The sequence below is a fragment of the Amblyraja radiata genome, chromosome 33 (assembly GCF_010909765.2).
Source record: "Amblyraja radiata isolate CabotCenter1 chromosome 33, sAmbRad1.1.pri, whole genome shotgun sequence".
Taxonomy (NCBI): Eukaryota; Metazoa; Chordata; class Chondrichthyes; order Rajiformes; family Rajidae; genus Amblyraja; species Amblyraja radiata.
The window spans coordinates 13,379,464-13,396,928 of NC_045988.1; the positions used below are offsets into that span (position 1 = coordinate 13,379,464).

General features: G+C 41.7%; 1 protein-coding gene across 1 annotated transcript in view; it reads left to right on the forward strand.

Annotated features, from left to right (window-relative positions):
- Positions 1-17,465, forward strand: part of igsf9b (immunoglobulin superfamily member 9B) — a 478,541-nt gene that overhangs the window by 389,951 nt on the left and 71,125 nt on the right. Inside the window, exons 8-10 of the mRNA XM_033049801.1 lie at positions 7,979-8,121; positions 12,028-12,168; positions 17,075-17,191. Of these exons, the coding sequence (XP_032905692.1) occupies positions 7,979-8,121; positions 12,028-12,168; positions 17,075-17,191 (401 nt within the window). The remainder of the gene's footprint in view (positions 1-7,978; positions 8,122-12,027; positions 12,169-17,074; positions 17,192-17,465) is intronic.

A 17,465-nucleotide genomic window follows, 5' to 3' on the forward strand; every position in this document is an offset into this window, starting at 1 on the left:
CATGAAAATCACCCCTTGCTTAAAATAATTGGGTTGCCGACCAAGTACTGAGACACTGGAGTTATTTATTTCACAGGAAGTTCTCAGTTTAAAAAGGATTTTCAATTTATGAACAACATTCAATAAAACACTGGCTCATAGAACCAACAAGACCAACCATTTCAATCCCCTGCCCATATCCACAAATTTGGAAAGATAGCAGGCTTGTTTCAGAGACTCATGCATCAAGGAAACAGACCGTTCAACTCACTGAGTCCCTGACGTCTATTAGCCACCCATTTGCACTAATTCTACATTAATCTTACTTTATTATCTCCACATTCTCATCACCTCCTCCCTGATTCTACAACTGACCTAATCACTGGGGGCAGTTTACAATGGCCAGTTAAGGGCCTGTCTCACTTGGGCATCATTTGCACGTCACGCAGGTGGCGCGCGAGGATTTTGAGAATCCCAAAATCCTGGGGCACTGCGCGCTACCGCGCGTCACTGCCTACGCCAAGTCTCACCACGCGCCATGCGTGCGTCACAATGCGTAAATAGCACGCAAATAACGCCCAAGTGGGACAGGCCCTTTAACTTACAATGCACACATCTTTGGAAAATGGGAGGAAACCAGAGGACCCAGAGATAAACCACATGGTCACAGGGGAACATGAAAACTCCACACAGACAGCACCAAAGGTCAGGATTGCACCTGGGTTGCTGGTACTCTTAGGGATCCATTTGACTTCATGATTATACTGGTTATTCTGATGAAGGGGCCTGATCTGAAATGTCACTGGTCCATTCCCCCCTCAGTTACTGCCTGTTCGATTGGTTTGCTCAAAGTGGCATACATGACATCTGGACATAAATACATTGCTGCCTCTTTATCATTGTCGAGACATTATGCTGGCCTTTTGCATTCATTATCCCAGTGGAAGTAGTGGAAGTTGGAATGCAACATTTGAGAAGGTGTTCATTGCCATTTTGAGACCATTAGTGATTAAGAACAATAAATTAAAAAACAGGATTGGATCACTTAGATCCTTGTGTATGTTCTGACATTCAATAAGATCTGTTGGCTGACCATTTATGTCAGTGCTACTGGGGTTGAGAATTCCAAACATTTGCTACCATCTGGGTGAAGAGATTACTTTTAGCTCTGTCCTGAATGGCTGACACTTCATTGAAAACAAAGATAGACACAAATGCTTGAGTAACTCAGCGGGACAGGCAGCACCTCTGGAGAGAAGGAATGGGTGACATTTTGGGTAGAGACCCTTCTTCAGACAGTTACTCCAGCATTTTCTTTGGTGTATTCCTTTGGCATTTCCTTCCCACACACTTCACTTAAAACTGTGAGGACTGTTTTTTGACATCAGGGGAAACACAAAATTTGCATCCACCTATTTACTCCGCTGTAAAAAATGTCTTTCAATTGGATCATCTTCTGTTTTTGTCAACTCGATATCGTACAGGCCCTGCCTGTTTAATCTTTTCTCATAGGATAAACCCATCATCCCAGGAATTACTGATAATACTTTGCTGATTCCCCTTTATCACAAGTACATAGGGGAGTTCAGACTAGTTCGCACAATAATCCAGATATAATCTCACCAGGCACTATGTAACAGGTGTATGAAGAATGAGATTTCTACTCCTGGATCTTGCAAATATCTTGCAATCAAGACCATACCATATTTGCCTTCCTAATTGATTGCAATTAAGAAGGCAATTAGTAGGTAATTAATGATGACATTGCAATTGACACGGATATCCTGGAAATGAATATTTTAAAAGTTAAAAGTTAACAGACACTGGATTAATTCAAATGAATTGCTTTAAACCTACTAAAACAATGTGAGAAGAATAAGAGACCCGAAACATCTTATTATTGCCCCCTCCATGACAAACCCGGAACATCATTCGAGAGAGATGTTTACACAAATTGTATTCTCTACAAAATAAACAAATTTTGCCTTGTATCTAGGCCGCTGTTGGTTCATGTTTCACCTCCACATGTGAAAGCAGATTATGTGAAAATCTGCTGTGGTTTTGATTGATCATTACTCTGAGTTCACTAAGCAGACAGGTCTCCATTAAAGCCAGCTGGTATTAGCTAGTGATTTAATTTTAGGATGCATGTGAAATTGTGCACGCACAGTTTGCCTACTTGGGACTGAAATTGTCTATGCACAATAAAACAAAATGAAGGCTGAACGAAGTTTATTTGATAAGATGAAAAAGGATTACATTTGCATTCTCACCCATCTTGGAGAGGCTACAGGTAAGGGTAGGGAATTATTCCATCCAAGAGAACATGTAACACAAGTTGTTGAAGGTGTTACTAACCACATTTCCAACAAGGAATGTCATGCTACAAAGGAAGGGAAGGAATTAATATTTTCAATGATGGACACTCTGTTAGGAGATAGAATTAATCCTTGATGTGCCCGTCTGCATTTGGATGCAATGCATTGCGACTAATCAGTTCAGTTTAGTTTATTGTCACGTGTACCGAGGTACAGTGAAAAGCTTTCATTGAGGTGGCCTGTGGCACCAATTTTGCTCCGCAACAATCCCCACTCCTATCTGCTTAACTATCTTAAGTTGTGCCTAGACTCTGATCTCACCTTATATAATACCGAGATGCAAGGAATTGTGGATGTTTGATGCTTGAGCAAAACACAAAATGGTAAAGGAACTCAGAGGGCACAAGCAACAATTGTGGAGGAAATGAACATACAACATTTCGGGGTTGTGATTCTTCTTTAGATTAGTAGCAGTGGTGGAAGAAAGCTCGAAAGGAGAGGTGAGGGGAGGACAAAGCCTGGCAAGTTTAGGTGGATACAGGTGAGGGGACTTTTGATTGGCAGAACGTGACAAAAATCAAGAGGTGAAAAGGTGATTAAAAAAAAGAGAGAGGATGGGGGTATTACTTGAAATTAGAGAATTCTATGTTCATACCTTTGGGTTATAAGCTGTCCAAACTGAATAATATGGTGCACTTTCTCCACTTTGCGTGTGGCCTCACTCTGGCATTGGAGGAGACCAAGGGCAAAAAGGTCAGTATGTGAATGGTTTAGGGGAATGGCCTTGCGCTTGTCCTCCAGAATCTCTTATACCCTCTTTGATTTCACAGCCATAAAGTCGCAATGCATCCTAAATAGTAATGCGATGGGTATTTGGAATGTATTTTGTCATTGTTTTAATTCGGATTGTTATGAGCTAGGGGCTCATGGAAACAGGCTCTTTACCTTATCGAGTCTGTGCTATCCATCATCCGACCTTTTACACAAATCCTACACTAATCCCATTCTTTCATTACTATCAACTCCTCCCAGATTCTTCCACTCATCTACACAGTAGGGGAACTTTATTGTGACCAATTAAACTACCAACCTGCTTGTGTTTGGGATGTGGGAGGAAACCAGAAGACCCAAGGAAACCAATGTGGTCACAGGGAAACATGCATCCTGCACCAAAAGTCAAGATTGAATTAGGGTCACTGGAACTGTGGGACAGCAGCTTTACCTACTGTGCCTCTGTGCCAAGTCTACACTTGGTCTTGCCGATGAGGTTACAGGAGACTTGGCGACCGTTTCGCTGACATTTGGCCTCAGTCCACTGAGGCCTACTAGATTTCCCGGTTGCTAACCATTTTAATTCCCCTTCCCAATCCCATACTGACTTTTCTGTCCTTGGCCTCCTCCATTGCCAGAGTGAGGCCACACACAAACTGGAGAAACCACACCTCTTATTCCACTATGGTAGCTTAAAACCCAATTGAATTCACCAATTTTAGGTAACCTCTAACTAATTCCCCCCACCTCCTCTCCCCTGTGCCCACCTGGACCCACCTATTTTTACCCTCCCCTCCTGCTACGTTCATTCCTCTATAACTCCCCCTTCACCTACGTCCACCTGTTACCTGCCACACCATGTCCAGTCTCTCCCCTCTTCTTTCCTCTCCCCCCACCCCCCCCCCCCCCCCAATCCCTACAATCGATCTGAAGAAGGGTCTCAACCCGAAATGTCACCTGTCCATATTCACCAGAGATGCTGCCTGACCTGCTGAGTTACTCCAGCACTTTGTGTACTTTTCGGTAAACCAGTATCTGCAGTTCCTTGTTTGTAGTTTACCTTTTGAGGCAAGGTACAACTATTCTTGCAGTACACATTAAAAAAAAGAGCAAGTGAACTTGGAACCCACCTAGTTTAAAATCCCACCCTATCCAAATACTTGTCTAAAAGATAAACTGTGCACAAATGACTTGTTCAATGACCAAAACCGCCCACACTAAGCTGTGGTGTCTTTCACTGTCTATAGACATGTCTGTGCCATTTCTGGCCTTGATCATTACAAATTCAGGTGCTCTTTGTTCCATTCTTCATTCCTTTATCCCGCTGCCTTTACCACATTTATTACTGCCAGTACTTTAGCAGTAATACGTTAACAAATTGGAGGGTGACCTACCTTTAATGTGTAATGGTCATTAACCATGTTGCTATCTCTCTTTGAGTAATTCTGTTCCTGCAAATAAATTGCAGGTATTTCAGCTGCCCTTCAGCCAAACTTACTTTACTAGTACGATCTCTACACACACGTACACAAGCAGCAAAATAGAAAACTTCGAATTCATTTCTCAACACCACTAATCTAGAACTTTGGTCTGAAATTCATTATTGGTTGTTGAATCTTTGGAATGAAACATCACTGTCTGCGTCAAGAAAGTAATTACATTTCTTAATAGTGTAGAATATAAATAAGTCTCATTAGCTTGAACTCTTTCTCTAAATTGAATAGATATGAGCTGGAGAGACAGAAGTACTGACTGCTACATTTACTGTAATCTTATTACTTACTCAACAGGGAGCTCAAAAGTTAAGAGCAGCTTGGCTTGAATCCAAGGCCAGTGTTTGGAGCTATATCCCCCTCTGAAGGCCAAATTTTCTGGATTAAGTGGCCCTAGCTGTCCCCGACTGCACCATCTTATTGAGACATGGTATTTCAGTTTCATTACTGCACAGATACTAATGACCCTGTCCCACTTAGGAAACCTGAACGGAAACCTCTGGAGACTTTGCAGTTCCCGGAGGTTGCAGGTGGTTGCTGGAGGTTGCAGGTAGTGGAAGCAGGTAGGGAGACTGACAAAAACCTCGGGGAACCGCACGGAAACCTTGGGGGGGGGGGGGGTGCAAAGTGTCCAGAGGTTTCCGTTCAGGTTTCCTAAGTGGGACAGGGGCATAAGACAGCGGGGCTTGTTTTCCACAACCAGAATAATAGGGAAGATATCCCGATGTAATTAACTTCTGCATAGATAGGACAGTTAATTTTGTTTTCAGACATACTGTTCTAAAATTAGATCCATCGCAATGAAATGCCCTACAACTGACCAAAGTCAAAACCTTTGAGAATAGTTATTGATTTACCTTCAAAGTTGCCGCATGTTAGTAAAGGCTTTAACATGTCAGCTGAACAGCGTAATGAACTGCTCCATTGCCGAGTCAATCAGGCTTCATCCCTAGCCACTAAGTTACTGAGCTCATGCTGTAATGTACCCACCCATGCACTTCAGCAACTGAGCCTTACTGTGGGTCAAATCAACTGGAATATCTGTGCATGAAGGAACTGCAGATGCTGGTTTAAACTAAAGATAAATACAAAATGCTGGAGTAACTCGGGCAGCATCTCTGGAGAGAAGGAATGGGTGACGTTTCACGCCGAAGAAGGGTGTCGACCTGAAATGTCACCCTTCCCTTCTCTCCAGAGATGCTGCCTGTCCCGCTGAGTTACTCCAGCATTTTGTGTCTATCAACTGCAATATCAATAGGTACTCAATGTGAAAAGACCATCAGACACATAATAAAAATCAGCTTGAGCACTGCCTTTTTCAGATTGGTCATGATGTGCCAAGGATAGGCAGAAGAAAACTGTGGTTATTTTATTTTTAATTACCTCTCTATCCTCATCAAATTGTAGAGTTGATCCAGTCGCTATTTATGTTACTAACCCTAAACCATAAAGACACATATAACTAATCTCCTGGATCCGATTTACAATACATTTGACCATTATCTCCTCTGAGTCAATCTGGTCAAATGTATGTAAACCGAATATAAATAAGTTCACTGTCTATAGAAATATGACTTGTCCGCAATCCAGTTTTCTGAGGGAGCAGGAGAGTTCTCTGTGGGATCTGTTGGTGCTTGCTATGGTGGATATGTGGGTTGTGTTTGCGATGTTGTATGCTCCTTCCATTGTTTATATATAGCCTAGTCATGCCCTCACCATACATACTCAAGGAACCCGGTATCTTCCCTGCTGCTGTCTCTCCATTTGATGTCATGGGCTCGAGATTCCCATGAATTGATGAAGATGTTATATATTACCAAGGAGACTTTGAGAAATCCTCGAAGCATCAATTTTCATGAATTCTCCTGCCATGATTGAAGTCATTGTTCCTACTTTATTTGAAATTGTTCTGACTCATAGGTGTGTATTTGAAAAAATATTGCGTTTGGTTAGTGTTTTGTTCTTAATAAAGAATGACAGCTCAAAATGGAATAAATCAGCTTTTATTTCAGCAAAATATTCTATTACAGCAGCATCTTGGCATTGTGCTTCCGTCGAGAAAGGATAAATGAGATAAATATCACTTATTCTTAAAGACAATGAGGTTAATTTTAACCTAATTTGCTCATCACGAGACTATCAGGAACAGAGCACTGCTGGTTTTAAAGTACATTAGATTTGTTTCTCCATTTAAGTCATGGGCAAGTAATATTAGATGGAGATTAAACATTGTGCCATGGGATTCCTGCCAAGCGAACTGGGTTAAAATCATCCCCAAGATGTCTCCAATGTAACTTCCACCTCATCCAAATTCTTTCCAATCTCAACAATAGCAAGGCATAAATGCAATTCTTTAAATATTCTTTGAAAAGCAGCGATTATAATTGAAGAATTGCAGTTGTAATTTGTGACAGTAATGAATAATGTGACCTGCTTTGCAATCTTCACTCACAATCTAATGAACTCCCACATGTTCATGGCAGCTGCACATGCAACAAAACATTCATCAAACTCACAGCAGGCACACAGCTTATCAGATTTTACCTGGATTTTTTGAGTCTCTTGTTTGTGATGCACCAAAAGAAAATGTGTAAGCTAATATCTCTGTAGATACAGTTATAGAATGATAAAGTGCAAATTCAAGAATTTAACTATGAATATTTTTCAAAAAATAAATACCATGTTCCACTTTTATCTTTAACCCATACAAATTCTTGTACCTTATCGTGACACAGGAGGAGGCTATTCAATCCATCGAGTCCATGGTAACAATTCCTTTTGTCCCATTCCTCCTCTCATTATTTCCCTGTACACCTACAACTTCTTCTGCTTCACACATGCCATCAACTCATCTTTGATCCCTTTTTTGCCATTAAGCTCTGCTAAAGGGCATTTCTCAATGGCCAATAAACCTACCCACACTGCTTAGACATTAGATTGTAGAGTTTAGATCACCCGGTACACTAACACTATACTACGCACTAGGGATCATTTACAACTTTTTTTACCGAAGCTAATTAACCAACAAACCAGTACGTCTTTGGAGTGTTGGAGGAAACCAGAGCACCTGGAGAAAACCCATACGGTCACAGGGAGAATGTACAAACTCTGTACAGACATCACCCGTGATCAGGGTCGATCTGGGGTCCCATGCGCTGTAAGGCAGCAACTCTACCATTGCACCACTATGCCACCTACGGTCCTAGAGAGAATGTGCAATTTCCGCACAGGTAGCACGGAGACCTGTGAGGCAGCAGCATTAACTGCTGTATCACCATACTGTCCTAAGTTAGAAGAAACCAAATGAGATTACAGATTTGTTTACATAAACCCAGCGCAAGAAACAATGTGATCATGACAATGCATGACCTGGCTGCCGATTTAAGCTTTAACCTCAACTTGTCTGTTGTGCTTCAGATCCAGCACGAGTTGTCAATATGCCTCCCGTCATTTATCTGCCAGTTGGAATGCCCGGATATATCAAGTGCCCAGTGGATGCAGATCCTCCAGCAACCCAGGTCAAGTGGACTAAAGATGGACGGCCACTGAAGATTGAAAAGGTAACAATTAGGATTTAATGGTAGCAACCTTAGTTCATGCTGTCGGCCAGAGTATGAGATCCTGAGTCTGCTGCTTCTGTGATGGTTCCACAAAGATTAATGACATTTACCCTGCTTTGGTCGAAAAGAAGGATTTTATGCAATAAGCAAATACATTACAGGGTGATCACTCGGTAGATCTAAGGGCCTATTTCCACGCTGTATCTCTAAAGTCTAAAGTTTATTACTGCTAAATTAGAGTCATGCAAGTTTCTGCCTTGTTATTCTTCCGAAGGATCAAAGTCAATAAAATGCAGAGTACATATCCTTCAATTCCTCTTCATATTCATATTTAGAGGAGCTATGATGTGTAACGTGCCTAGAATGGCATGTTGGGCTACAATGACCAGTCTGTGCAGATCTTAGAAGGCATAGAGCTGGTGTGTTATATTGGGTCACTGTGCTTCTAGCCCAGTGAAAGCATTATCTGGGGAAGTTGGCAAGTTCCACTCTCCAGTCCTCGGGTACAAGGACTTGGCTACACTCATAACCATATAACCATATAACCATATAACAATTACAGCACGGAAACAGGCCATCTCGACCCTTCTAGTCTGTGCCGAACACGTATTCTCCCCTAGTCCCATATACCTGCGCTCAGACCATAACCCTCCATTCCTTTCCCATCCATATAACTATCCAATTTATTTTTAAATGATAAAAACGAACCTGCCTCCACCACCTTCACTGGAAGCTCATTCCACACAGCCACCACTCTCTGAGTAAAGAAGTTCCCCCTCATGTTACCCCTAAACTTCTGTCCCTTAATTCTCAAGTCATGTCCCCTTGTTTGAATCTTCCCTACTCTCAGTGGGAAAAGCTTATCCACGTCAACTCTGTCTATCCCTCTCATCATTTTAAAGACCTCTATCAAGTCCCCCCTTAACCTTCTGCGCTCCAAAGAATAAAGCCCTAACTTGTTCAACCTTTCTCTGTAACTTAGTTGCTGAAACCCAGGCAACATTCTAGTAAATCACCTCTGTACTCTCTCTATTTTGTTGACATCCTTCCTATAATTAGGCGACCAAATTGTACCCCATACTCCAGAATTGGCCTCACCAATGCCTTGTACAAATTTAACATTACATCCCAACTTCTATACTCAATGCTCTGATTTATAAAGGCCAGCACACCAAAAGCTTTCTTTACCACCCTATCTACATGAGATTCCACTTTCAGGGAACTGTGCACAGTTATTCCCAGATCCCTCTGTTCACCTGCATTCTTCAATTCCCTACCATTTACCATGTACGTCCTATTTTGATTTGTCCTGCCAAGATGTAGCACCTCACACTTATCAGCATTAAACTCCATCTGCCATCTTTCAGCCCACTCTTCCAACTGGCATAAATCTCTCTGTAGACTTTGAAAATCTACTTCATTATCCACAACCCCACCTATCTTAGTATCATCTGCATACTTACTAATCCAATTTACCACACCATCATCCAGATCATTGATGTACATGACAAACAACAGTGGACCCAACACAGATCCCTGTGGCACCCCACTAGTCACTGGCCTCCAACCTGACAAACAACCATCCACCATTACTCTCTGGCATCTCCCATTCATGTACTGCTTCAGCCGAGGGACTGCAAATTAGGCAGTGCCATGAAATTTAATTGTGAAGATAAACTTCTTGCAGGCTGAAATGGGATAATGGTCATTTTTGACAATAACGCATTCCATAAATTACTCAACTAAATCATTCTTTGTGCACTGCCTTTGATCTTGACCTCAGCTCCCATTCCAGATTTTAAACATGACCACAGATACCAATCCTGATCACACACCTAGCCCCAGACCCCTTCCCCAACCAGACACCATCACAGGTCCTAGTCCTCATCACTGATCTAACCCAAACTTCCTGTTAATCCTGATTAATGATTTGATTCTCCCACACCTGGACACAACCTTTGTCCCAGAGGACACGTGTTCGTTCACACTATGATCATCTGGCATGCCTGTGGTCCCAAGCTGCTATATATTGGCTGTGATGCTTTTGAGGTGCAAGCAATGATGCAATGCACAGATATTCACTGATAACACTTGTATGTACTGAGTTCCAAATGGTGCATTTCAACCTGTGCCCAGCAAGTGTTGTTTGCAGTCAGGTTCAAGTTGAATGATACAAGGCTTAAATGGGCATCTAAATAGTGATGTAAGCTGCAAAGCAGATAGATGTACTTTTATAGTCACATTTTTTAATTCTGATTTTCAAACATTTAAATCACTACTGGTGATATATGCTTAATTTGGAAATGTTGAATTATTTAATTATCACCAGTATCACTCAATTAACAGGTAATAATTAAAATTGCTGTGTGGGATGCAACATTTTATTTAAAATTACGTTGTCAGGATTCATCCATCAAAAAAACTATTTTAAATATCAACATTTAACAGCAGCAGTTCCTATACCTGTTGATAGAACGGTGACAATGTTAACGATCAATGTTACCTAATATTAGCTCCTTGAAATAATGAGCACGTTTTTGCACAGAGATATTTCATCTCTCCATTACACCATCACCTTCTTGTCTCACCTTTCTCTAATATACCTACTCCTCTTCCCTTCTTCTCGTCTCCCCAGCCACTGCTTTTTTCTCCCTTTATTCATTACCTCCATCCCTGGAGGTTATCAAATTATTAAGGAGAAATTAAGGAGGATCTGCTGTTGTCAGCAACTGATGTTTAACATGATAAAGTGGCTATGCCTACCTACAGCACTAACATCTGCAATTGTTAACCATTTCTTCTGTACTTTTAAAGATGGATTAAAATGCTATAAGGCAGTTTGAAGGAAACAGAAGAGCTCTGCACAAAAATCTAAGGATTACCATTTTGCCATTGTTATTATCAAGACATACTAAATGATTGGGATTGATTTACTAATTTTAGCAACTTTTATTTTCTTCATGAGTGCACTTATCTGCAAGCACAGTCCTTCAGAAGTCAATGAACATTGCATGTGCCAAAGATCAAAACAGTGACACAAGATAAGCTGCCAAAAGCTCCATGACTCCTGCTGGTTAAGCAAACATATATATATATATATATATATATATTTACAACACTCCACCACTCACCCGTTCCCCCAACACAACCCGTTCCCCCAATGCAATATTCCACCACTCACCCATAGCCCCCAGATGCACAGGCGTGGCTCATTTCCCCTCATCCCATCTCTGGCGCTGAAAGCGCTGTAAGGAAGCAACTCTACCGCAGCACCACCATGCCGCTCTGTGAGCAGACTTCCAACTGAGCCAAGGAGCACTTGATACTTTTTATACTAGAATTAGCAAAGATTAATAAGAAAACCCTGCCTTTAAAATGAAAAGATTTTTTTCATTTTAAAACTGCACCACTCTTTATATGTTCGTACGTGTGCCCAATTTGAAAATGGTTTAATTGATGGGCCATTAACCTGAAATATATTGACAATAAAGGACCTAAAGTGTTGGAGCATCTCAGCGGGTCAGGCAGCTTTTCTGGAGAAGCTGGATAGGTGATTTATCGGGGTCAGCTCCTTTCTTCAGAAGAAGGGTCCCAACACGAAATGCCATCTATCCATATCCTTCAGAAATGCTGCCTGACCTGCTGAGTTGCTCCACAATGTTGTGCCCTTTTGTCAAAACCACCATTTGCATCTCCTTGTTTCTATACATTGAATCTGATTCTCTCTCCACAAATCCTGTTGAGTATCACCAGCATATTGTTTTACTTTTTTTTATTGGCAATGGCTGCTTTTGATTCAAACACTACCCAGTACAATGTTATTGTCCAAAAAGCCACTTTAGTAGGATGTTCTGGTTGTATCGTGGTTGGTTGGCTTTTCTCACTTACAGTAACTTTCTCTGGCAGTTTCATGGTTGGAGTTTGCGGAATGATGGGACCATTGCTCTGGAGGAATCCACAGAAGAAGCTCTGGGCACTTACACCTGCATGCCTTACAATGCTCTTGGTACCATGGGCCAATCTAGCCCTGCTCGACTGGTGCTTAAGGTAAACTCAAACTATTTAACCCCATTCCTGCGTACAGTTTCACCGAGTAGAATTTTCTTTGATGGCATTCTTGCAATCATTTTGCTGTACCCATCAATTCAGTTAAAATGGAAGATCTAAATTCTGGGTCTATTTGAAATGATTGTATATTATTGAATAAACATTTAGGCTGTTGAATCATATTAACAGATTAACAACTGACAAATAGTTAAAGTTTCAAATATCCTCTCTCAGGAAAATATTGTTCACTGGTTAGTAACTGGTTAGTTACCCAGTTTGTTCAGTTGCTACTCACCTCAATGGTTTGTTGTACAACTTAGAAAAACAAGCAAAAAGTAATAAATTGGCTTTTCATCACACTGGATTGCTTCACTTCCGTTAGCTCTTAGGAATCACGGGATATGGGGGGAAAGCAGGAACGGGGTACTGACTAGGGACGATTTACAGAAACCAATTGCAAACTTGCACGTCTTTGGAATGTGGAAGGAAACCCGAGCACCCGGAGAAAACCCACGCGGTCACAGGGAGAACGTACAAACTGCATACAGACAACAGCCATAATCAGGATCGAACCCTGTAAGGCAACAACTCTATACTGTGCCACTCTGCCACCCCTTTCTCTTAAAGGACTGTATGAGCTTCTATAAATGAATAGACATGGTGGCGAGTGGCACGATATTGTCGTGGGGCAATGTCTGTACATGTTTAATATGGGATGTTCACCCACCATGGGTCCAATCACAGAAAATCATCATTTACATGTACAGTGATTGAAAGGTTTGCCACTGATTAGCATCAAATAGTTCCCGGGATGGCTGGACTGTCATATGCTGAGAGAATGGAGTGGCTGGACCTGTATACTCTGGAATTTAGAAGGATGAGAGGGATTCTTATTTAAACATATAAGATTAAGTGTTTGGACACGCTAGAGGCAGCAACCATGTTCCCGATGTTGGGGGAGTCCAGAACCAGGGGCCATAGTTTAAAAATAATGGGTAAGCCATTTAGAACAGAGATGAGGAAACACTTTTTCACGCAGAGAGTTGTGAGTCTGTGGAATTCTCTGCCTCAGAGGGCAGTGGAGGCCGGTTCTCTGGATACTTTCAAGAGAGAGCTAGATAGGGCTCTTAAAGATAGCGGAGTCAGGGGATATGGGGAGAAGGCAGGAACGGGGTACTAATTGTGGATGATCAGCCATGATCACTTGAATGGCGGTGCTGGCTCGAAGGGCCAAATGGCCTACTCCTGCACCTATTGTCTATTGTCTATTGTCTATAGCATAAAACACTAACCTTGTGATCAATACTTAAAGGTTTATGTTTGTCCCCTAAAAATGAATGCAACTCTAACATCGGAGTCGATCCCTTGCCTGGGACTTTACATCGGGAGCTCGCAGTCTCGGGAGCTCCAACGATGCAGAGGTTCAACCAGCCCAACACAGGGTTCGATCGCCCGGTGCAGAGGGGCTGACATCCCCCCGCTGCAGGAACTGACCGCCCCGATGTGGAGGGCCCAAATGCCGCCGATTACGTGAGTCGGGATCGTCCCGTCAACGGAGGGCTCGAGGTCCCTGACCTCGGGAGAGCAAAGAAGGGAAGAGATTTGCACCTATGTAAAAGTAAAAGATTACCAGATGAGAAAAATTGTGCAAGATCTCGAACGAATTAAGGCAGTAAGATAAAGGAGAAAAACACTTTTGGGAGGATTAGGAGAAAAATGTCAAGGACTCCTCCTTCAAGTCGGTGTCAATGCATTTCGTTATTGTCCACAGACTTGGGAGGATTTTCTTCATGGCACAGAGTCTTATCCATTCTGGAGATGCATGCAAATGACAAAGGAGATTTCTGCGGCAAGGCAGTAGCGCAAGCAGCATTAATCTTCAACTGCTGCATCCATACAGCTCGAAGCAGAATCGCCGGCTCGAACAGTTCAAAGCAGAATTGGGCTAAACATCCAATCTTCAGATCACATGAATATGCAGGGGATGGAGGGATGAGATATATCACATGCAGGCAGAGGAGATTGCTTTAATTTGGTATTGTGAGCCGAAGGGGCTGTTCCTGAGTTGCACTGTGCCATGTTTTATGTTCCATGTTGATCACAAGTACCAATTTGAGAAGTTGAAGAGGAATTGCATTTTATTCAGACGCCAGACTCTCAGCTTTGATGTTCTGCTCCAGGGGTTGGGAGGCATTGTTTATAGCCAGTTTTAGCAGAATGCTACACTCCAACGACCGACTTGCTGCGTCAGTCAGAATTATGCATCATGAAAATGGGCCTTTCAGCCCAAAAATAATGATGTCAAAAGATATTTATCGGACCTAGTCCCATTTCCTGTATTTGGCTCATATCCTTCTAAACCTTTTCTACCCATGTGCACGTCAAACTGTTTTTGAAACTTTGTAATTGTATCCACCTTTACGGCTGCATCTGATAGTTCATGCGATATACCCACCACCAGCTGCGTGAAAAAGGTTGCCCCTCAGGACCCATTTAAATCATTCCCCTCTCACTTTAATTCCATGTCTTCCTGTTACAGACTCCCCTACCATGAGGGAAAAGGCTGACCGCCCACCTTATCTACACCCCTCAAATTTTATACACCTCTATAATTTCAACCCTCAGACTCCTCAAGCAAAATGACCCAGTCTATACAGCCTTTCTTTAGATAGATAGATAGATAGATAGATAGATAGATAGATAGATAGATAGATAGATAGATAGATAGATAGATAGATAGATAGATAGATAGATAGATAGATAGATAGATAGATAGATAGATAGATAGATAGATAGATAGATAGATAGATAGATAGATAGATAGATATAATTAGATAGATAGATATAATTTATTGCCACACAACCAGGGTTGGTGGTAATTTGGGTTGTCAGCAGCAGTACAATAATAAAGAACACACAATAAAACTGTAACACAAACATCCACCACAGCATTCATCACTGTGGTGGAAGGCACAAACATTTGGCCAGTCCTCCTCCACTCAACTCAAGACTTCCAGTCCTAGTAGTGACCCATGAATTTTGTTTTTGCACTTTTCCAGCATTTTCATAGCTGAGCAGAGCATGCACAGTACTCCAAGTATAACTCACCAACCATTTGTACAGATGCAATATAATTCCTCAATTCCTACACTCAATCTTATGACTGATGAAGGCAAACTATATGCCTTCTTCAACACGTTGTCCACATGAATCTGCTTTCTGTGTTAGGTCTTCAAGCCTTCACATCTATCAACGTTCTGTACTTGTATTTCTCGGTTAAGCAGTGATTTTCAGGAGAAACGTTACCTTGTATTTGATAATGAGTTTTAAAATCTTCAACCAATTGCCATGCTTCTACAATGAGATCGACAAGAGCAAAGTATTTATTTTTTCCCATCACAGGGAGAAGAGCAGACAAAATGGTATGATTTAGTTTAGTTAGTTGATTGTCACACGTACCGAGGTACAGCTTTTTTGTTGTATTCTATCCACTCAGTGGAAAGACTACACATGATTATATTCAAGCCGTTTTCAGTGTATAGATCTAAAAGATACTTGTATTCCCATGATAATACAACCACATTCTGATATCCTTTTGTAAGTATAAAATGATGCTCCAGTGATGAATTATAAATGACTTTTCTACTCAAGGATTTCAGAAAGTAGATTTACTGCGTATTTGTTTCCTGTGTTTGTATTCTGTTTTCCAGTTCTTGCTGTGCTTGCTGTTTCTAATGTTACCATTTGTCATGTAAACCGGGGTAACTAGGGCTCCCATTTGAAAAACTTTGATAGACCAACACCAGGCCAGATCTGGTCTGCCATACAATTGGCACAACAGTTATGCCCCTGTCCCACTTAGGAAACCTGAACGGAAACCTCTGGAGACTTTGCGCCCCACCCAAGGTTTCCGTGCAGTTCCTGGAGGTTCCCGAAGGTTTTTGTCAGTCTCCCTACTTGCTTCCACTACCTGCAACCTCCGGCAACCACCTGCAACCTCCGGGAACCGTACGGAAACCTTGGGTGGGGCGCAAAGTCTCCAGAGGTTGCCATTAAGGTTTCATAAGTGGGACAGGGGCAATATAGTCAACTCACCTTGCCTCATCTTCCCCAAATTCAAATCCTCTGTTACCTCTTTGGTTGCTCTTTGCATTTCAGTGCTAGTCCAAAGCTGTGAAGTGGTTTGACTACAATGCTACTTCAAAGGTACCGTGTTTTAGGACAAGTTTGTTACGATGACATAGGTGGTCAACTGATGATCTGTGTGATCATATCACCACATGGGGGCTAAAGGAAAAGACCGTGACTTACATGGTAAACTATCAATGCAAGCGTATAAGAGCAAATATCTTCACTAACTAACCATCTTTACTTTATGAGGCAGAACTAAAATTATTTGTGAACCTTTTGACAATGGTACTTAAAGTAATGTAGTTCTGAATGATTTCCCATGGCATTTATTCAAGCCAAGTCAAGAACAAGTATTGACTTTAAGTGAAGTGTAGTCCAAAGGCCAGAGTAATCAGACCAGGGAGCGCAGTTATTATTTGCTCTCCATTTTGAAGTCATACATTGATCTTTTTTATATCCGTTATAAATTTCTTTGTCAATACTCATGAATATGGAGTGCCTCTGTGTAAACTTGTTGAATTATAATTACTTCTTTATGAGCAGCATGTAGAAATTTAAGGAGCAGTTGTCAGCGTTTAGATTGGAACATTACCTTAAATGTTCTGAACAGGAAAAGCAGTTTTGTGGGCTGAGAGTGACGGCATTGGGGAATTAAAATGATGCTACAAATTCTACAACATTTTTTTTTTACTTCACGTTTCGTATGTTTAGAATTTTGCACCAAAACATATAAAATGACAGCTGTGAAAATAATGAAGCCGTTTCTGTTTCCCAGGACCCCCCTTACTTTACGGTGCTACCAGGCTGGGAATATCGACAGGAGGTCGGTCGAGAACTGGTCATTCCATGTGCTGCTGCAGGTGATCCATTCCCTGTAATCTCCTGGAGGAAGGTACCAGAACCTTTGCTTTCTTTTTATCCACAAATGAAGCTGTCAGGGGAGGTGCGGAAATTGCTTTGCTTTCATTCATATGATGGTTACTGATTGCATGAGGAAAACCCACTGCACTGGTTTGAGCAAGTCTTGGTGTAATTACATCAGGCTGAATGTGTGAGGTGAGGAGTGAACTGGGCAACTCATCCTTTCCCCTCTCTTCCCTGTGCCCACTGGGATTCACACCCATTTCTCCCCTTCTCCCTCCCTCTGCCCCTTCCCTTATCACCTA